The sequence below is a fragment of the Scophthalmus maximus genome, chromosome 14, assembly GCF_022379125.1.
Source record: "Scophthalmus maximus strain ysfricsl-2021 chromosome 14, ASM2237912v1, whole genome shotgun sequence".
Taxonomy (NCBI): Eukaryota; Metazoa; Chordata; class Actinopteri; order Pleuronectiformes; family Scophthalmidae; genus Scophthalmus; species Scophthalmus maximus.
The window spans coordinates 13,403,342-13,426,435 of NC_061528.1; the positions used below are offsets into that span (position 1 = coordinate 13,403,342).

Consider the following 23,094-nt stretch of genomic DNA (forward strand, 5'->3'; position numbering starts at 1 on the left):
GTTGCCTATCTAGAGGTTTTTCATTTTTTTTTTTTATTTTCTGTACACGAGAGCTGGGTGAGAGAACGCAAAAACATGGAACTTTTCCTTTTTAATCATTCATTTCACACTCACTTGTTCTTTCCCTCTCACATCCTCAGCCACCTTCAAAGACAAGGAAACTGCAGTTACACAGAATAAATTACGCCAAACCAAAAATAGTTTAAATGCTCAGTAAAGAGGGTAAGGCATCCCGTGACCACACAACCACAGTGTGAGCAATTCTGTAAACTTTAGAACAATGAATCCCTCAGTGGCGTTGACAAGTTCACACCACTAACAGCAACTATTGAGGATTATTACATTGTGATGGGGCGTTTTTTTTTTTTTTTTACTTTAACTGCCGCAGCTTTTGCAGCCTTCACAGCGATGATTTAGCAGCCCAGAAAACTCCCAGACTCACTGCCTGCGTTACGTGACGCTACTCAGCCAGTCAAGTGCGACCGGACCGGAGGGAGACGCGCATACAGGGGGGGAAAGGTGACGAGAGATGGTCGGGGAAGTAGAATGAGTCAGTGGGGAGTCAGATTGCATAATACATAAAGAGGAAAGTGGACAGAAAACAAAGGCTCAGAATCAGAAATGGAGGGACCTGTTCATTCTCCCCGAAGGCAGAACTATTAGTACGTCTCATATGTTCTGAGACTCTGACAGTTATTGAAAGCATCAGGGAGAACGCCAGCAAAGAACGAATCTTAAGAGCAAACCTATTAAGTCCTGAAAACTGAGGGGCACGGGGGAAAAAAATAAAATAAAATAAACGATCTAAGGCCACGAGATGTTCAATCCACTGGAATCCTTGCTGCTTGGATGTTGGTTCGACATAAAAAAAACATTTACCTACAGAGAGGATGTTACTTTAAGAAGAACTTCTGAAAATCTATGGAGGGAAATATTTTTACCATCATAAAAAAACAGAATGAGATCTCATCTTAAATTTGCAAGTTCTGTCTGGTGTCCCTTGGATTTAGAAAAAAAACATTAAAAAAGTGGAAAAGGTTCAGGGTTCCACGTCTCAAAGAGCTGCCTTATGAGGAGAGGGGAAGAAAATTGAAATTACAAACTATAGACATGATTGAGGTTTTTACAAGCTTCTTCAAGGAATATATGATAACACGGCGGCGGTGCACTTTTCTGATAACAGGTGCGAGTTACGAGGGAACTCCCTAAAAATGATTCCCACATAGGTGTTTCTCTGAAACGAGAGAACAAGAAAACCCTCTTCAGACTCTTTACCGTCAGCATCAGCTCACGCTGCTCAACATCGTGAGGCGGCTCACCAGAGGCACCTTTGGTCCGTTCTGGAGAGAAATCGCAGCTTTCCTGGCACGGCTGGAGAGCCAGAGGGCCACACCACTCTCTCCTTGGCTCGAGGAAGTTTTCCTTCAACAGGACCTCTTGGACCTCTAATTGAACACCCCTGCTCCCGGAGCCGAGGCGGAGGAGGTGAAGCTGGACGAGCCGAGGGAAAACTGCCGGAGGACGGTTGAGGCGGGATTTGCAGGCAGATCAATATTGGCACTCTTTGGAAAGAATGGTGCCTGTAAATGGCAACCTGGAGCAGGTATTCTCGCAGTATGCTGGAGCAGCCTTATAACAACATCAACCATGTGTTTGCTGGTGAATCGGTTTGCCGTTTATTCCCGTGTTGCGCCTCGTCCTGGGCTTGTTTGGGACAGTCTCATCCACCGTGTGGATGATAGCCCCAGAGGGGTCACTTCGCTGGATTCTTCCCCTTTCACAGAGGCGAGGCGGTTAACCAGATTCTCCAAGCCAAACAGTCACACCTTCCCTGACGAGCGCCAAGCGGGCATGGAGGTGAGATCTATTCTTCTTTAGAAGTAATTTTCAAACCGTGATCTTCGGCTTTAAAAGGGAAAAGATAGACTTAGGAGGATGAAGACAAACTGGGTTTGGAAACATGAAAAATGCATGGGGATTTCATCCCCACAACGTACTTATTGAGTGTGTACTTACCCCCCTGAAGTCAGCATTTTTTTTCTTCATTTTTGGGAATCTGCACGAAAAGGTCCCACTACAAGAAAGCTCAACTGAAGAATAAGTTAGAAAGAAAAAGTTACTCCACACTCAATACTTCTGTCAGACTCGGGACTTGTAAATGCACACTGTAAGCATTAATAGACTTTAATGACAGAAACATTTTGAAAATACTTTTTTTGAAAGGTTCAATGTGTAGGATTTAGTTGCATCTAGTGGCGGGGTTTGAGATTTCTCTCTTGTAGTGAGTTTGCACTTGACATAATACCCCCTCCCTTTCTAGGCGTGTTCTCCGGGTAACATAATAAATTCAAAGGTCCTTTTTGGGCTACGCAGATATAAAGAGCTCATTGAAGACAACATTTTCCTACATCAATTCATTGAATTTTTGAATGTTGCATTCTGTTTCTGTCAGTAAAGAGAACACTTTAAATAACAGTAAACACAACACTCCATTTGATGCTACGCTGTTGTATATCTGCTGCATGCAGCTCAGGTCACCCGGACTTGTTCCAATAACGTTATATTTTGTGTGAATGGGCATGAAGCAGAGGCTGTCGTGTGGGACAGAAGGCTGATTCTAATGCATGTCCTGTGAGAAACAACACACACGGAGCAGACATCATGTGAGAGCGGACTTCATTGTGTTTCAGTGGATTTGTACAAAGCATATACTGTACATCAACAAAACAGCAGAATGTAAAAGTGGTTGAATTATTTCTGTTCAAAGTTAAATGTACTGAGTGATTCTCAAAATTAGTTTAAAGAAAATTTATGGAAAAATGTGGTGGGCTGCCAATTAATGGAAAACAAAAATGTCTGTGATCTTTCAAAAATGCGGAAAAAGGTTCATGAAGTGACTCTCTTTGAAACGTCCTTATATATGTATGTAAAGTAAATGAACAGCTCATTTTTCATCAACTTACAAAACTTTAAAAATTAGGCTCAAGCTCTTGAAAAAATGAAAAAATGAAGTAAAAGAAAATGACTACATTGATTACAACTACCTTATCTACATCCTAAAAAGTTATTCATACAGAACATGTTTACTATATAACATTTTAACTAAATATCAAAACTATATGAACCTGAAGAATTTACCAATACCATTGGTATTAAAATGAACTCAGGGAGAGCTGACAAGTTGAAAACTGTCATTGCAAAGTCAAATTGCAAATTCACATAGGTCCATTAATCATGAAAACAAAACCAAAAAAACAAATGAGCAACACTGAACTAGAGGCAGTGTAAATACCCTCCTGGTATGACTTTATGATACCTCACCTTTTATGAGAGCTTTTTACAGTAACATAAACTAATAATGAATTCATTAAATGTTCTATATCTCACTTATAAGCCATTAATAAGAACTTTTGGACTGCCACGTATTTAACATCTCTTTGGCTAATGTTTATCCCCCTGCGCCATGACACCTGTTTGACGATGATATGTAAGGACAGATCTGCAGACCATCTGGTCCACAATCCATTTTAGAAGCCTTTCTTTATTAATAATATTATAACTAGGTGTCCTGCTTGAGGACAAACACCAAGTAGACTGGCATGATTGAATTACTGACTAACAGTAAAATACTTTTCTATTACTAGTTATAACGCACATTCCCTTGTAGCAGGTACATTATCACAGTAGATATTGGTGTGAAATTTGTCATGAGGGCTGGTGTAGTCAACATCGCTAACTATTACGGTTACGTTTTGGTCTAAGTTACTCTATAAGACTGCATATAAAGATGAACGGCGTGTCTCCACTTCCTCTCACTTTACAAAAATGAAGCTCAAACATCCTGGATACGGTTGCCACACTCTTACAATTGTGACGTCATTGGGAGTCAGAGGACGTGCAAGGGTGATCTTGGCGCGGAGCCGTGAGTCCGTCTCAGCTGTCAATCGTGACGTTTCACCCCATTTGCATGTCATCACATAACTAAATAAAACCAAACTACCTGGAGAAATACCTAAAACTACCTATAAACCTTCCTTGAGTAAAAAAAGCATTCGACGGGAACTTTGACTTTTGAGTTTGGCCCAGGTCCCATCCAGCAACATGGAGGAGGGTGGGTCTATAACCTATACTGCAGCCGGCCACCAGAGGGCAATCAAGATGATTTGCCTTCACTTTAGGGCAGCTGTCCCTCTTGATGCACAGGCTATGACAAGTCCCAAAGGACTACAAACTCCTGCCACTGAACTAACTAAAACAACACCTAGACATGTGGACTGGTAAACAGATACAAGGAATTTCGAAAAATTATTTCATAAAATGTTGCTCCCGCTTAATATTGCTGAATTACAAAAGTGACCCCCAAATGAGTGTGAAGGACAAAATGAGGAAGCTCTAGCTCTTCGGGCTCGCAGCTCTCTGTTGGCTTTCTTTCTGCCGGTAGTGAAAGAGGCTGGTCGTGTCGAGCTCACCTGCGTGGTGAATCGCTTCTGCAAACAGCTTCACCACCTAATATGCAGAAGAAAATCAATAAGCTGAAGCTCATCGGGCAAAAGAGACAGCGTGTAAAGGTAAACTGAGCACATGAACCGCTTCTTCCCCCTAGTCTATAGCAGTGTGACATCGACAGACCTGGTAGTTGGTGATGAGGGGAACGCCATGGTCGATGGCCATTCTGCGGATGACAAAGTTATCCTTCAGCTGGCGACTGTTGTTGTTGGGCAAGTTGACCACAAGGTCGATGTGACCCTCGTTTATCAGTCTGTGAAAACAAGCAAAAAAAAACCTGTAGTATACAGCAGTGAATTTAAAACAACCGAATGCACCAGGTGCAATGTTTTCAACAGACATCCGGTCATCCAATGAATAATGGAGAAAATGATCTGAATATGTGACAGACCAGATATTACTCTGTTTGCCCAGACTACTGGTCTGCTGCTGGATGTAGAAGTAGGTAGTCCTTTGGCAAAATGTTTTCTGTATGACCTTGTTATGACCCTGGTCTTACAATCAACAGACAAATTGTTAGAGAGAAATGCCATTTGTAAATTACAGCTTTTTGACTGAAAAATGAAGTTTAGTTTATTGGAAGTCTCCGTGCATTTTTTGATCATTGAGCTGACAAACCCCCCCAAAAAAAGACCTTTTGTAGCTGTGTTTGAAATTAATATAATACTTATAGCATCTCTCTCATTCATCGCACACATGTACACACTGAAGCACTGAGTTCCGTACAGCCTTTTTCATTTGGAGGCCTTTCACAGACACCACTGATTTAGGTGTGAACTCTCAAAGAAAATATGGAGGACAGACAACAGTGACGGCGAAGGTCATTTCTTTATAAAGGATTGGCCTCTATGCCACCTCACACAGCTGATGCCATCCAGTCATGGGTGTGGGTGTGGGTGTGTGTGTGTGTGTGTGTGTGTGTGTGTGTGTGTGTGTGTGTGTGTGTGTGTGTGTGTGTGTGTGTGTGTGTGTGTGTGTTGTTTCGGTCTAGGCCCATTAAATTCCCTTTACATCCTCTTCTTCACGAGCTCTTTTCCAAACAAATGGTCCAGATGGCTTCACCCCAGGATGATCAGGACTTGTTTGAGGAATCATTACCTGAATATTTCCGTCACCGTCAGCCTGCCACAATTACTCTGTGTTGCTGGAGGCTTAAAAAAAAAAAGGTTGTAGGCTACTTCTGACAACTGAACACGTTCCAAGGCAAGAGTGACCGGAGGCATTTTCAGCAATAACTAGAGGAAGTGTGTTCAACTTTAATTTAAGTGCAATCAACTAAAATGTAAATCAAAGTTATTTTTTCAAGGTTACACATGGCCATGGCCAAATGAGAACCAAGACACTTGTTTTTTTAATTTCCCCCCAAATATGACTTGGCATTGGTCTGACATAAGACTTTCCTCATCCTCACTATTCAAGCCCCAGTCTGGTTTATGTAATGACTGTAGACTTCAGAGTCTGCTACATCTTCTTTGATCTTGTTAGCATATTAGGGTGATAATGAAGGGGCTATGCCCTTAGATCTTAAGGCAGTATCTTATGCTGATTATATATTCCAATTTTGGATCTAATGAATCCTAGTTTACATATTACTTAAGCACAGCCTTAGGAAAACCAAAACCGAGTCTCACCCTAAAAATTTTGACTCACCGAGTTTCCCATTAGCTGCCTTTGTTTCCCATGTTGCCATGCATGTTTCCAAATGAATGAAACATTCATTTTCGCATTAAAATGCACATTTACCAACCTTTTAATACTAGGCAAACTGGTGTCTCCTCCCTTCCTCCCCGATGGCCAGGCGACCGGAGTGGCAGGCACGTCGTTGGCGCACAGCCAGGCAGAGGTAGCTTCGGTAGCATAGAGCTAGAAGACAGAAACAAGGCAACATCACAAAGAACGTCTCGGACTGTATGGGGGGTACGTCTTTTTGGAACCTCGTGATGAAGGGCAGAAACATTAGAACCATGAAGCCTCATCAACCAATGTTGAAAGTACGTCTGCCGAATTTGAAACATACAAGCTTTCAGCACTCACTTTGAAGCCTTCCTCTTTCAGTTGGTGTGCTGTGGCCAGGAAATTGGGTCGGAACGATTGCTGGAAGGGAAGCAGACAGATTTATGAAAAACAAAATGATGCGACATATAAACACCAGCAGAGGGAATGTTTTGGTATGGGTTTGTTTATACATAAAGACTAAGTCCGTCGCGTACTGTTCATCATTGAAAGTTTTGTTCTGAATCTGCATTCATCTCTTAGTCCCTGTTGCAAACCTTTAATCTTTCTGTGCAACCAGGGTGTTTCAGCCCGATGGTAATTAAGAATGTAGATTTGGATACTTTTCACATTGTGTTATATAATTGTGTTTGTCACTCAATAATTTATTACAAAAAGGATATAAAACAGAATGACACTAAAACTAAGAAAACAGGAAAAGGGGACAACAAAATAAAAGATTATATACAACTAGAAATTGGTACAGTATTACTTGTCATAATGCTATCACTCATGTAACAATGTTACAGTAATATAAATGGTAAAAATGAATATCAATAATATATCAAAATGATAGTAACATCCAGGGCTGCTGCTCACAGATCCATTACACTACTGTCATGACCGTCTTTTCCATTTACTAATAACACTTTATTGCGTAAACATCATCATACAGTTTGACATACAATACAGGCCATCTCTTTTTACATATATTAACATTGTCATTTTCTATGTACTTAGAGCAATATCTTTGAAGGGATATTTTCTGCAACACTTCCTGCCTGTTTGATTTAAATTTAAAAAACACTAGTGCCTGTCTGTTTGCAAGTTTCCTGCTTATAGAAAAAAACACAAGCCATCGTACAAACTATGAAAAATGTTTCCGTGAAGAGTGGATTGTTGCACAATATTATAAACAATAGAGCATTAAATGAAAAATAGATGTTTTTTTCTATCGTCACACCCTAAATAATCTCACATCGCACTGCCCTAATTAGTGTATAGCAATTTTAATATACTTCACTATTTTGTCTTCACAGCAGATGATACTGTGAAAAGATTGGCACCAATAGATACAAATCAAGCTGCAAATTTGAAACGTTAACATTTAAGATGTCTAGACAACAAAGAATGACAAATGTCAGCCAGAGTTAGCTCTTGACATAAGCACTGTAGCTTAAGTGTGTTGATCTTATTTTAAATGGACAATTTATAGTTTTCTCGAGCAAAACATTTACACAAAAAGCAGTTTGGTGACGTGAAGGGATCAGGAGGTTTTTTACCATGAGACAAATTATCCACAGACGTCGTCTCCAAACCAAACCAACACCGCGATTGAATCCAGTAGACACTCTGAATAAAAGTGTTTCTCTGTACGTTCTGGATTTGTCAACCTCCTACGTTGATGCTCGTCAGCCACGTTGCAGTGTGTACGTGACCCCAGGCACTTGCCCTGAAGTGGACCTCTTCCCCATGAGCACCAATTACACTGCTAGTGTTGTGACTGCTTTGTTTTCGAGCTGCATGAGTCAACCTCGCGGCGTGGCAGACCCAGGGTGGCAGCAAGACTTAATTACGAAAACTCATCTAATGTGGTGTCATTTAAATTAAAATACAGTGCTCAGGCTCACATTTTGTCCCTTTCTTCGGACGTGGACTGGGCAGAGATGTTTTTACAGCACGACGCAAAAAGCAATGTTTCAAGACTTCTTTAGGGAGATTTGAGGTGGGATTCATTTTTGTTTTAAATAGTTACTGACACTGCATTGTTTCTTTTACTCCGATTATTATGATTTATTTATCTTTTGTCTACATGACTTTTTTTTGCCTTGTTGTTGGAATGTGCCACACAAATAAACCTGCCATGCCTTATTCATTCAGGTGTAAAACCACCCACACATCAATTACTGTATTTGAGCCTCTTCACACATGACCACTTGAGAGCTGATCATAGTTTTAGGTCACAGGGGGGTCACAACAACCAAGGTCTGATTGGTGTGACACAAACTGCAGGGGTGCCAGGCTGGAATTGTAAGAAAGGCGATAGCCTACAAGATTTGTTCAGAAGGCCCCTCACATTTAGTGTGTTGTGGGCAGGAGGCACCAAAGGGAAACACACACACACACACAAACACACACAGGAGGCAAGTGGACCTCCATATGGCTGTAGTCTTACCTGAATGCCAATCAGGATGCCCTTCTGTGGCAGCTTAAAGCCTGTGGAGAGCATCGCTTTCAGGAAGGCTGAATAAATGTTTGGTCCAAAACAAGCTACCTGCAAGAACAACAACATGAACACACCCCACGGGAGTAACTTTCGATGCCGACTCTCCAAATTAGATGAAAGAGAAATAAATATTCAAGTATAAACAGCAAATGCTGGGTCGTAATATTTTTGATGTGCTTACTTCTCCGGTGGAGGCCATCTCACAGCGGAGCACTGGGTCTGCATCCCTCAGCCGTGGCCAGGAGAACATGGGCGCCTGGTCGAAGAACAGAAGAGTGGAGGATTTGCTTTGACATGCTTTTGAAGTAATAGGAAATGACCACATGTAATGCGGACTGAAAGGGGACAATCTGAGCAGAACGGAGGCTTCTTAAACGGCAGGACACCAGTCCCTTTAACAGCCTGTTTAACATGCTGTCTCCACGCTGAGAAGAAGGGGAAAGGAGGTAGGTGGTGTGATAATGCCAGGGTGAGCCAGAGGAGAAAAGGAGGAGGAGAAATGAAAATGGAAAATTAAAAGATCACTGAGAGGACGGGTGGGGAAGTCGAGACAAAGAAGAGAGACAAAATAAAATAAAAAGACTTCAGTGGATCAAATTAATGAGAAGACTTGAAATGAAAGAGATTAAATGAAAAGGAAGGAATGAAAGAAAGAAAAACACGACAGAAGAAAAAAAAAACAATATTTAATGGAGATTAAAAGCAGGGGAAAAGTGGAAGAGAATAAAACAAAAGGAAAAGAGAGGTGAAGGAAAAGCTAAAATTACAAATTTGAATGGAGGTGATAGGAAGGAGAAAATGACTGAAAGGAAAGTACAGGAACAGTAGACTTTAAGCTGTTCTCAGTACTCTGGAGTTTGACATTCACATATTACAAACGCAGCAGGAGATTGTGTGAGACAGACGCAAATTCTGTGGCGTCTGTGTAGAGCATTATTGTATTAAGGGCAAATTAAGAATAGTGGAGCACAATTTGGAAAGCCAGTATTTCTCCATGTAAAAGCAGACAAAACCCATTAACTAGAAGAGAGACACACACACACAGGCGAGGACCACAAGGGGGGGATTCATCCTTGAAGCGGGCTATCTAATCAGCTGAATGTAATGTTAGCATACTAATGGAAGTATGGACGAAGAGAAGGGAATGCAGCCAGGGAACGCTTATCGTGGCTTTGTTCAAAGACTCAGAAAAAGACCGGGTCGTTTGCAGAGATAAATTGGTCGTATGTAACTTAAGAAAGAAGATGAAATGGAGGGAGAGGAACATGCACAGAGAGGGAATAACAGTGAGGGGGAACATTTGATGTGCAATAAAAGGACACGACAATAAAATGTGTCAATTTAATCATCTGAATGAAAAAGGCTCCATGTCCGCCACGCCAACTGCAGAACCAAATCTACCTCTAGCATCGTTGTCTTACTCATTAAAACTATGAAGCAGAAATGAAAGTGGAAATATAATATAACAACAAACAAGAGGAAAAGGGGAAGGGAAGACGGCAGAGCAATGGCATCGCCGTCACCTGGGGAGATTTAAATGCTCTGAAAATGAGAAACCATTCACGAGCCTTTTTTCGTGAAGCGAATTTTGAAGAACTCAGTGGTTTCATTTGCAATGCGGTGTCCTCCAAAATTAAATTGGAATGTCTCTGGAACAGAATGTATGTGACTCTGTCACAATAGCCAAGCCTCTCTAACCACAACATCTAACCAGCACACACACAAACATTACGTACCCATCTCCCTGTCCCACACCGACCGCCCACTCCTAACAGGCAGTACAACTGTGAGGCTCCACCACATGAACAATGTTATCTTGGGGCACCAGCTGAGCTCCAGTGGAAAAGGGAACGAATGAAGTAAGACACTTCTACATAACATTTTTGCAGACAGTGGGGACTTATTTGAGGTGGGAGTGTAAAAATGTCTTAATTTTCACAGCTGAATGGGAATTAACAGCTGTATTTGTAACTAGAGACTTTTGAATGACAATGTCCAGACGTGGTTCTGATATTGTAATTGGTGGATATTTTGATATTCTAACAAAAGATCAAGCGTTTCCATTTTCTGAACACTCACATGGACCGGTTGTGGTAAGGAGAGCTAACTGGTTTGCAGGGCATTACAAATTGAATTCTAGGGCTTTTCTTACTAAAACAGTTGACTGCTTTTAAATGTTATGATGGCCAATGCGAGGTGACTGCTTAGGTTGTTGGTGTAGATTTCACAGTGTAAATAGCAGGGAGCATGTTCAGCTTGGTTACTTGGTAGTCACAAAGATGCTCCAGGTAGGTTATTTCAGCATTGCCAAGGTATTGCGGCGACAGCCCTGCTTAATTTCTTGACCTCGGAGATGACCTATCGCCTTGTAATCCCATGGTGACACTAAATTGACTAACAATGTCTAATTTTGCAGAAGACCCTGAAGACTAAAGGCTTTTTCGATAAGTGCTGGGTTTTTTATGTCTGTCTGACTCAGCGTTATTTACCACTTTTGTACACCTTATTCTGTACCTTAACGTGAGGAAACCACAAATCACCTGAACCTTGACTCCTCGCTTGGTGCTTTTTGCCAGGATGTAGGAGGAGCCTTGACAGATTCCATCGTTTCTGATATAAACATGGTTTTTGAGTTCTAAGGGTTTCGACATAAATCTTAGAACAAAGTTATTATGCATGTTTGTAACCAATGAGTAATGATGGTCTTACAACAAGAAAAAATAAGAAGATTGCAATTTTTTGGGGGTGTTGTTCTGGACAGCTTTTTGGGTTCCTGGGGATCCTGGTCTTTTTGTCAAGGTCTTTTGCATACATTTTATTTAATCCCTTTTCTTTCTATTTGGAATATTATTATCATCAGCTTTGTAAAATTATAATAAAACCAGATAAAACTCCAACTCAACTCGCTTGGAAAGGTTGACATGTGAGAATAGGTTTGACTGGGAATATTTGCAGTTGCTTAAACCGTGGTGTGTTTGTTGTGGCTTTATAAGGGTTCGATGTGTTTCATTAATTGTGGGATGTAGTATTGGGAACAGGGTTGTGAAGCTGACACTTCAACCAGAGAGGGCCCCAACTTCACAGGGGTTCTCCCTTATCTGAAGGAGATTGAGTTTGAGATTAAGCAAAAAGGTTCCTCATATAGTATAGTATAAAAGGTGCACAAAGTTTCTGTCAGGGCGGTGATGTGTGGTAACCATTACATGAAGTTAAACTGTTTGGGAAACACTTGACGATATTATGTGGACTCCTTTCCAGTGTTTCTGTGTTGACGATGTCCGTGACGTTCCAAGCTTATTTTTCTTGAGTCATTAGGCTCTCAAGAATGTGTCTATTTCAGAAGGCCACGGTCAAGGGGACAAAACATCCAATGGTTGGAGGTTATTTTTCTGCCGCCATTAAGTGTGCGCTGGGGACAGACACCGAATCAGATTCCTCCTCCTCAAATGTTGTTTTCATGCACTTCTTTGTCTCAATGTCATAAATACAAATGTGTTATTGTTCCTATGAGTTTGTATATAGAGACAGAAATTACACAATTGGGACTTGTTAGCGAAAAGAAAACAACATGGCCTCAAACAAGGGAGTGTCAGAAAAAAAAGAGACTGTAAGCGCAACAGAGTGAGGACGAGGGGGAATGAGACAGATAAATGAAGATGGTCTCTCTGGATGGCAATGAATTGAGCCTTGTGATAGTACAGTGAGTACAGTGAGGAAAAAGGCTGAGGGTGTACTTATTGATGGCACACAATTCAGGCTACTAAGGCTGGATAATGGTTTCAGACATCACAGTGTGTTTACAGTGAGGGCTTTATGTTATGGTGGCAGTAATATGTTTAACAAAAAGAAATAAATTAGCACGACTCCGTTCAACAGTTGTCATGTATTGCGGCAGGGTTTCCAGCACAGCCCGTATCAGGGCAGGGTATATGAAGTCTGTATCATCGACTCCCAAGTAAACTCTAGAAGTCTTTTAAGCCCGGTGCCGGGAGTATTCAGAGCCCTGATTAATATTCTTCACCACTGTGCAGCTAAGAAATTGAAAACTTTAGGTGGCAGGGAAGAGTGGGGGATTATACCTGCGTGATTGGCTCCAAACTACAGCCATTGTTACAGCAGCTCTGTTGTAATTAGAGGGAGAAATTACTTGGGGAAAAAATAGCTTTGGAACATCTGGCGTCACGTAAAGTCTCTCATACCCAATCTAAGAAGAAGTAAGCCTCCCAGCCGGCATGAGAAAGCACCTATTACTCCCCACCACCGTGCCAAGGTAGAGGCATGGAGCAGTAATTGCCGTCTTTGTTGCGTGATCCAATGAAAACTGCAACAAAAGAACTCGCACTACCCATTAAATAATCATACATGTAGGGCTCTTTACATAGGAAGTAATTTTCTTACCGTACATTATACATCAGACTTTGGGAAGTTCAAAGACAAGATTATTAGGGACTTGTAAGAAAAGTAATAATACCCCTAAATTCATCATTGTAGTCGGGGCTATTAAAATCTCAGAATTCTAGATGTTTGCACTTTAGTTTAGTAATTACATGTTTTCGAATGAGTTGGGAACAAACTCACAACTTCATAGGCATTTCAAACCCTTTCAAACATGGTGTATGCTATTAAAAACCTATGCCAGGCCCAGAATTCCAGCCCACCAACAGTTCCCTGTGTGATTGAAGTGCCACTGTGTTTGGCAGCCACCCAAGTGTTAAAGATTTAAATGATTCAATAGAGTCATCACAGTTACCATTGACCCTGTCTGACTCACCTTTGTATGAATTCCATCAGGCAAACTATAAAACAAAAACAACCACTTTGAAAATACAGTATTCTAAAACTCATACTGTAGATGAGATTTTTTTTTCTATGCCCTTTTCAAGTGAAGTGGATCATTCAAAACATTAACTGTAGTATTTACACACACCTGTGCCTAATGAGACGTGTCAGAGTGTTTTCTTTGGATTGAATTTCCCAGATGGGGATAAATTATGTAAATATCTATCTATATATTTAATACATTTTTAATCAGTTGTAAACATCAGATTTCCTTCTCACCTTGATGCCCACGTAGTCTTCAGGAATGATGGGATTCTCCAGAGAGGGCAGGCTGGCCTCATCCAGAGGCTCTCCCACCATCACTTTGGTTGCCACATTGATAAAGTCCACGCCGATTGTTTTTGATACAAAAGGGAAGGAGCGTGACGCCCGCAGATTACACTCTATGACCTAGAAGGAAACACAACATTTTTTGTCTTTGCAGAAAAGCAGATACACATTTGCAAAGGCCAATCATAGCTCAACTAACCCCCCAAAAATATATTATATCCCCAATATTTTCTATATGCATACTGTAGCTGGGATATCAAAACTGAAGGCAACATTGATCATAAAAGCCCAACACAAGGGGATTTCAAGTTGTGAGTGAAGTGCATTTGCTGCGACCAGGTGTTAAAATGCAGCTCTATCATTTAAGTCATACCCTGAGAAATATTACATACCATGACATCATTGCCTTTGACCAGAAATTGGGTGTTAAAGGGCCCAGAAATTTCAAATGCCTTGGCAATTTTGCGGGTGGCAGTCTTCACCTGAAAGCAATGGAAAAAGAAAATCAGACACATACAAAAATATATGTATAGGAGGCTGACCGTAAACCGTACCGTAAACCGTTGCCAAATGATGATTAAAAGAACTTTTTTCCTATGGAAACATCAAAAATGACAGCACAATTGATATGGTTTGAATATGTAAATGCTGAGGATGACTTGGCTGACCTTTTCCAGCGCCCCCTGGCTAATGCTCTGGGTTGGCAGCATTAGGGTGGCATCTCCTGAGTGTACCCCAGCGTCCTCCACGTGCTCTGTTATGGCATGGGCCAGAACCTGGAAACAAATACGCAGTGATGAAGTCCCACAGTATTTGCAAGCAGATTATACGGACAAAAAACTGTGCGCGATGCATTGTGCATATAGGTGGAAATAAATAAACCAAGTCAGGTTAACACTAATTGAAAGTCTGCTCAGGACAAAGGACTCATATTTGTAGACAAGAGCTGGTAAATGACAGCGTACGTGGAGACGCAGTGTCAAAAGAATAACTTCCAACATTTCACCCTCGGGAAAGGAGATTTTTATCGCCAAGCAACTCAACGCGAATGTGCGTGTCTGCAAATGAGCTGCGGTGTCATTAGTTCATTTAAACTGCTGCTAACCACAGCATTCATTAGCACTCTTCAGATAGAGCCTGTAATTAATACGTATTATCTCTGACTTTTCCTCTCCCTCCCTCTCTCACACATACACACTGAGCCTGGCCGGGAATAATGAAGCCTGTTTGGTATTCAATGAATGGACAGCTTGTTAATGGGACACTGAAGATAAAGGACGGGCTGTATTCAGGGAAAAGTAGAGGGAGAAAATCTACCATACAGCCGGATTGCCCACGTTCAAACTGACACCCTTGAAATGACTCCCACAGCCTACACAATCGAAAAAGAGACAGGTCGTTCAGGGCAAGTACCCAGGTGGCTCTGTCATTCACAGCGAGTCATATGGTTAAATACATTTTCCAGTTTATTCAGGAGTGAAGAGCAAATATTTAATAGCATGCGAGCAAAACAAGTGTTTGTGATTACTGGGAACCAGTGCTGGTGGAAGTTACCTCTTCATGAACATTCATCTTAATCAAGAGCCACGTTTTACCCTTTTGATCCATTGGCTTGTTGGTTTGTCTTCAGAAGTTGAAGAATATGCAGTTCAACAGGAGAACAGATCAATCAATTCAAACATATTCCAATAAATGTATTCTTATATTTTAAGTTGGAGATTTTTTGAAATAGATTAGGTTTAACACAACGTTGGGCGTGTATCTATGTGACATTAATAAAACAACAACAAATACTACAGCAGGAGAATAGAATCAAGCAAAAAAACATGAATGAGATTACTTCAACTATATTCATCTTCTGGGCTCCGTCTATCTCTCAAACCTCTCAATTTCAACTGAGAAATGATGGAGAAACGATGAACGCTGAATAACAATGTTACTGTTATGAATTAAAAATGTGGTCAAACAAGGTGTCAGTCCAATTATTAATGGAATAATCTCTGTAAAAATCTTCCTCGATGTGAGGAAAAAGGAAAAATTAAACTACAAGGCCAGAGCAGCAGGCACGTTGTGGCATCAGTTTGTTTAAAACCAACAGGAATTGGTCACCTGATGTTTGCTTAATCATGAACGTTATGTATTAACCCTATAATTAGTTTTTTCCTTTGGCTGCCGCAAATTCACATTTCAGATATTCCGTGATGGAAGGGTTAGGGTTCGGGATGGACGTGAACATGCCAGAGAAAGTGATTTTGGTTTTAAAGCCACACCTGGTGTTCATATTCCATGAACCGAATGCAGCGTGTCTGCTTGCTCCAGGGAACATCACCACCTCAGGTCACGTTGTTTGTTTGAGCTTTTGAAACACAAAAGAAGTGTTTACTCGAGCACTGCTGGGGGACACTACTATGCCACGGCAGATGTTTTGCTCAGGACCCAAGGAAGTGCTGCGTCGCGTGTGGAGTCGTTTGGATCATGCTCTCAAGAAAGCTGCAAGGTGGATTAGCGAAGGCTGAACAATCAGCCCCTACGGACAGTTATAAATAAAAATATGGATTAAAGAGATAAAAGAGGGATACAGCGTTTTGCAGGCTGCTGCACTGTGCAAAACGCACAGTATGAATGCAACTTATGTTCTGATGTTTGTCATTATCACAAGCAGAACAAAATACATCTGGTGCACGTGTGTATAGTTGGCCTGCATTGGCAAAGCAATGAGTCTGCACTGCCAGGATGTCTTCACAAACGCATGATGACAACACAATGACGTTATGGACTAAAGCATGTTTAACTGGACAGGACGCGTCCCACCTTGCCAGCCTTGGCCACGGCATCCACCTCCACCTCCCTGGCACCACGGATGAACTTGGTGATGACCACTGGATGCTCCTATAGGAAAGACAGCAGGAAGGTTATTCTGTCGATGACTAAAAATGGAAATCACCCAGTCTGAACAAGGTTGTTGCCATTCGTGATTGTAGTGCAGTCTGTTCATTTTTAAGTTGGTGACTTTTGGTATTTTGGCTTTGTTGTCCACACAAACAATTTGCTTTATCCAGCATTTACAGAGCAACATTTTCATTCATTTGGAGTCGTGCTTCTGGCCAGCTGAAAAGGACGAGTCCAAAATTAACTCCATCTCGGTTTCTGCTCTCTACAGACTCCAGAAGAAGTCTGTGGCTTTGTAGCTGCTAAATGCTCCTCTGTGTTCACCAGCTGTAGCTGTCCATCATTTTGGTGTTGAGCAAGAGCTGCACTCTGGGTTTGTAAGAGCTTTTTTTGCTGAAAACAACTGACTGTTTCAGCTGAAAGACATGATGAAAGCAGTGAGAGCGAAACAGAAAAGTGAAGTTGTGGACAAGGCACATAGACAGTGAGCTAAGCTCCCTGAAAAACTTTGTAAAGCCGAGGGGGAGCTGCAGATCCAGGTGTTTATTCCCTGTAGTTTCATTACTACAAGCGGTCCCATTCACATTGTTCTCGCATTGTCATTTCAATTTCAGGGGTATACAGAAAAATTGATTCTGGTCAGGTCCAAGCAAATTCATAACAATACTGTTGCCGGGGCGTGATCTGACCTCACCTCGAACAACACCCTTACCTCCATCTTGACCCCTTGAGCTCATCTTGCACACCACAAATCTGCATGTCCCTCGGTAAGCTGCAGGACATGGCCGCTCACAACCGTAGCAGGTCAAGACTGAGTGAGGAGGGGGTCAGCAACACAAAACAAAAACAATGTCTCTTGTCTCCCATCTATCAGTAAAGCAAGGAGTGAGCCTGCTACACCTGCTGATGAAACGAAGGACCTTTTAATGGACACGGGGCGACTCTGTGCATCTTGGATGACATGCATGTTTCTGGTACACATGGTTGTATAAACCTTCCATGATTAAGGCATCACACCGTACATCCCAGAGATGTGCAATCACGATTTTCCTTGAAAGTGAAGGTGCAATAAAGGGGTTGTGGAAGGTTAATTAGAGGGCAGAAATATCCAACTGTGGCTCAGAGTCACACACTCGATCCCCCCCAAAAAATACATAACGTCAAGCATTTTGATAGCGGGGGGCTATGGGGAGGTTTTGGGGTCATGGACGTCAGTTATTTAGGTTTAAAGGGCGATTTGTCAAATGTCTTTGATACTCTATGATTCCTACCCTGCTAATCCAATCAAGTAAAAGCTGAAAGTCAGTCATTAACCCAGTGGCCATGTGCTGAACTCAGGAGCTAACAATAAAGTGTCTCTGTTCATATGACTACAGATTTCACTCTTTGCATATGTTTTGAGAATTAAATGTGAAACAAGAATATTTCCTTATCATTTGGTTGGTTTGACTCTGTTAGTCTCCTATGAACAGGCTTGTTTTGGTTCTCTGAAGGTAAGACCTGTGCGTGCGTGTGTGTGTGTGTGTGTGTGTGTGTGTGTGTGTGTGTGTGTGTGTGTGTGCGCGCTTCTAGCCCCAGGTAGAGGTCCTTGGAGGGGCCAGCTGCCCCCAAGCCACCTTTGTGTTCAGTGAGGTAGAGTTGGGCACACAATACTAGCCAACAGACACGCCAGCTGGTAGCAGTAGTTAATTGAAAGCAGAGGGAGCACACTAAATGAAAAAGAGAGTCTGAGAGTGTGTGTGGGTATGTGTGTGATGGAGAGAAAGACATCCTTTGTCCTAACATGCTGATTCGATATAATTCAAGCCAGTGGGGAAAAAAAACTAAAAACGAAAGGGCCAAGGTGAAACCTGTAACGGGAGTTTTCTGGCAATGTGTGTCTCTCACATGTGCAGGCATGTTAACACTGATCTCACCTGGGACACCTGCGTGGCCTCCTCCAAGAAACGTTTCATCTCCTCTTCGCCGTACACAACGTTCATTGCAGAGCCACTGGTGAGATGCCGGGAGAGAAAGAGAGAGAGTGAGAGAGGGAGGGAGGGAGAGAAAACTGAAGGCCACGGGAGAGGAAGAGAGGCAAGCAAACAGGAGAACATACAAGCTTCTAATGATTGTTCAAAACACTCATTATCTCTCCGTTGCATCACTATTACCATCGGGAACAAGGTCTGGAAACAGTCAAAATAAGGCGCGAGAGAGAAGAGAGGGAGAGAGAGAAAGGGAGGAGAGCAGTTATTTAGGTCGAAAAGCACTCCAGGCTCTTGAAAACAAGTTCAGAACTTTGTCATTAAAAAACAACAGATTTAGGTGGCGGGGGGGGGGGGGGTTTCAGTTGTTTTTGTCTCATGTTTGAAAAGGAGAGGTTCAGAGAAACAGGACAGAGGCCACAGGCTCAGGTCAGAGCTTTATTCCTTTGCTGTCTATGGCTCAGAGGCAGACATATGTTCAACCCCAGAATGAATACTGAACCTTGATTGGAGCACCAGCGATACAAGATTCATAGGCATTTACATTCACGCATATCCTTGACTCGGATGCCATCTAGTCCCTGCATCACTGTGCTCGGAATTTTCAAATGAATCATTTAGATCATCAGACCCATAACAGGAGAAATACTAAGAGTAAAAGTAAAGGTTATATTTTTACCTAGTGTATGTGAATGAGCAGGCAAAAATCAGTCCAGCTGCTCCTGCTGCCACTGTAGCAGAAGGGATTTGTAGGGGTGATTCTTGTAGTTCATCTTTTATATTTTTTTCGTTGATAAATGTTGAAAATTCACACTGAAAAATATATATTTTGAATTTGATATTTTCGACAATTATAAACCAATGGGATCACAATTGACAAACTTGATGGATTTTTATAAAAGTGAGTATGGTTATTTTCATGGTTGTGTTTATTACTTTAGTCTTATTGGATTCACTGCTCACCCACAGAGACGTGCGCTCTCACAGACAGAAAGTCCTCAGAATTACAATGCATTAGCATTTCACCGTCTCGTCGACACCAGTTTTTGCAGCACTTGTGTTTTCTATGGACTGACATCCTGCGAGTCATTTTACTTGCTAATCGTTTGAAAACCCATCTTACTGCTTGTGCACATCATTGTACAGCAGTGTCCAGCAGGGTTGACATGTCACAGCAAAAAGTATTTTAACTTAAGGAAATAAGTGACTTTTGTATGCAAATGTGACATAGGCTTTAAAAAAATGTATAAAGTTATTACATGAATATATTTATGGCGGCTAAACACTTTAAACTTTGTTTGGGGTGTGTGTGTGTGTGTGTGTTTTTTCACCATCAGAAAAATATGACTGTATGAATCTGACAAGGAAGGGTCTTTGGTGTGTAAATGTGGGAATTTGTGCACATGTTCTGAGGCTGCGAAGAACATTCAAAACCCATTACCAAGTATGTTAAAGGGTTAGAGTGAAAAGGCTTTGGGGACGGGATATATTAGACAGAGGAGCGGAGAGGATGTATTAGTAGAACAGTATTCAGCAGAAGTCAGTAGAAGTCAGAAGAATAGGAAATTGTGAATGACAGTTGTGAATAAATTAATAAATTCCTACATCGACATCCAGTGGAAATCTTGAATTCTCCTGGATATTTCCCCTTGCTGAATTAAATGACTTTGATATTTGGTAGTTTTAAATGTGACGTAATGCCAAACGCTCAGAGTTTCCCATAACGTTCAACAAATATAGATTCCCCTTAAAAATAATATCATGGCCAGCCTGTGAAATCATAAATTAGTACAAAACTTCATTAAATATTTGTGTATCCTCAGTGTGCTTGAACAGGGTCTCATCATGACACCTGCTGGACAGAAGTGTCACTGCAAGACTGAAGGAGCATTTGGGTGAGTTAAATTCATTATTCGTTAAAACAAAAATTGTATTTTAATAAACAATAAGTCTGTGAATTAGCTAATTAAAGTCCATTGATTTTTGTTTCTCTCCTCTGGCCTCAGTTATCAGATACTACACTATCTTGTCCCGTGTTTTTGTTAACATAATTTAACGGCTTAATATTATCACTCAACTTACATTATTGCCCTTCAAGTTTATAATTCTACTTTAGACAAAATACACAAAATAAGGTCAAGGTATGCTTAGATACTACATTAATGATGAAGATTGCAAGATTCATTATTCTTCAAATTTGTCTAAAATTATACATATGAATTAATAAGTAATGAGCAAGATTCTTCACGCACCTAAACAATGTCACAGATACAGAAAATATGCAAAGACAAAAATACATTTTCCATTAGAAATCTGTTACATAAAAGATCATCCAGTGCCCATCCTGACCTCATCTGGCAATGTTTAAATAACTGCTGACATAATGTTGTTTACTGCACTACAGTGTTAGGGATGGATCAGGTGTTGACACCGTAACAGTGTCGTCTCCCACTTAATATTAACCGACACTTGTTAAAACTCACCTGAGGACATAGGAGGGGCGGAGTAGACAGGGATAGCCCACCTGGTTGGCGAATGCAAAGGCATCTTCCTGTGAAAGGCGAACAAAGGATAACAAATGTTAGAGAGAAAAAGCCGGTCATGTAACGACAGTGACACACTTTGAAACGCCTTGGTGTTCACCATGATGTAAAGTTGTGTGTATTATCACCCGGTAATAGCTATAGCTGATATCTTAGACATCCCTATGCACAAACTGTTAAAAAAAATAAAAGCAACATTAAGCCTATTTGAATAACTGCTGTTACTCCATTCACCTTTTACTGCTGCAGGCAGTAGAGGAGATGTGAAACTTTACTAACACAGTGCCTGCTCAAACACTTGCTGTCTCTGAGGTATAAATCATTTTCAAGGCAAACAAAGAAGATATGGTATTTTAACAAACAACAACCTCTGTAAAATTTCAGAAAAAAGTTTAAAGAATCACTTCAAATGAGGGCACTGGACTGTTTGTGTTGTATTCGAATATTTATGCATTTTTAAAGAGTGTATGTAATGTGTGAAAGGTGTATGATTAGAGCCACTCCAGAAAATTAAGTATTGATATCAAATTGCGTTTGCGCTTGTCCAGGTTGCAACAACCCTCTCATACAATGAGCTCCATTTTACCTGTTCTCAATTCAACCATACACAATTTAAGTCTCCATCATAGAAAGCTCCCATATCTGCCAAAACAGAGCCAATCAAAAGGAGTAAAAGGGAGAATATAAGTGCTTCAACAGTCAGTAAGTGGGGGCCTCAGTCCGTCTCCCTTTCATCTAGAAGAAAGCAAAATCAAGAGTGGGAGTCGTGGAAAGAAGACTAACAGTGAGAGAAATGCTTCTCCTTCTCCTTCTCATCATCAGTATCATCATTGCTCTTTTCCTTTTCTCCGTCTCTCTGAAGAACTAGCCTTTTTCTCTCTATCATTACACACTGTTCACCCGCCAGGGGTGGAGTACCAATTACAAACAAACAAACACAAGAAGCCTCTCCCTACGGCTCTTCCCTACGAGTTATTCTAGCCCCGATAAAAACAAACTGTTCATCAAGATCGCCAGGGAAATAGAAGATGTAGGTAGACTCTGGAGAGACATGGGACTTTATCCATGTGTGTCCCAGCTAATCGCTCCTCAGTGTTAACTGAATACATGAGCAACAGTTAGGGGAGAAGGATATTCCAGTGCCGGCTGCAGACACATCTCACTGATCCACATAGAGAGGTACTTTGGACAGTGCTTTGTTCTGTTTTAGCCGTGAGCGAGTTGAAAGGGTCAAACACAAGAGCTAGACAGGTAGGAGGGTAAAGTTCCAAAATGGGGAAGAAAGTTGTAAAAATGATGAGGAAAGCTTGTCTGCAAGGAACAGTTTGACATTGTAGGAGAAAACATAATTTTACATGGTTCGGCACAAGTGTTAAGAAGTCAAACCAGGGCAAATTAAACTAATGAATTAAAATAATATAGTGTAGCTTGATTAAAATGAAAGAAGCATGTTTCACACCCACATACATACATGAGGAAACTCAGTCTGTGTTGTGAAAACCAGATTTGTTTTTCCGATTAACTCAGCTTTGAGATATAAGTGATGCAAGGACACCTGAATGAGATGATTTGGTGCAATTATCATATTGTAATTTTGTTTGATGTACTTTTGATATTTTTAAGAAAGTTTGACTGAAAACAAGGTTTGAAGGTAGAAAATTCCATACATTTCCCTCAAAAGGCATAAAATGTCTCCAAAAAAATGATTTCTGTTACATCATTTTTTTATACATCATTTTTTCATAAAAATTGTGAGGAATAATGACACTCAAAACAGATCAATATAAGAAATCCAATTTAGAAAACAAGAAACACAGTAAACATGGGAAAGTCATGAATGTTGTTTACCTAAACTTTGTCT

The 23,094-nt window shown here is 41.0% G+C and overlaps 1 protein-coding gene across 2 annotated transcripts in view; it reads right to left on the minus strand.

The window, feature by feature from the left end:
- Window positions 1-2,659: 2,659 nt before the first annotated feature.
- cps1 (carbamoyl-phosphate synthase 1, mitochondrial) overlaps window positions 2,660-23,094 on the minus strand; it is a 41,254-nt gene continuing 20,819 nt past the window's right edge. Inside the window, exons 27-38 of one of the 2 annotated variants that reach the window (XM_035604401.2) lie at window positions 21,174-21,241; window positions 18,640-18,715; window positions 16,646-16,723; window positions 14,503-14,610; window positions 14,227-14,316; window positions 13,784-13,954; window positions 8,907-8,981; window positions 8,675-8,773; window positions 6,541-6,600; window positions 6,254-6,369; window positions 4,630-4,759; window positions 2,660-4,506 (exon numbers count right to left, since the gene is read on the minus strand). In XM_035604401.2, coding sequence (XP_035460294.1) covers window positions 4,393-4,506; window positions 4,630-4,759; window positions 6,254-6,369; window positions 6,541-6,600; window positions 8,675-8,773; window positions 8,907-8,981; window positions 13,784-13,954; window positions 14,227-14,316; window positions 14,503-14,610; window positions 16,646-16,723; window positions 18,640-18,715; window positions 21,174-21,241 — 1,185 coding nt within the window. In that variant the 3' untranslated portion in view covers window positions 2,660-4,392. Of the gene's footprint in view, window positions 4,507-4,629; window positions 4,760-6,253; window positions 6,370-6,540; window positions 6,601-8,674; window positions 8,774-8,906; window positions 8,982-13,783; window positions 13,955-14,226; window positions 14,317-14,502; window positions 14,611-14,643; window positions 16,191-16,645; window positions 16,724-18,639; window positions 18,716-21,173; window positions 21,242-23,094 lie in introns of those variants that run through there. The other variant, XM_035604403.2, reaches the window with a different exon arrangement.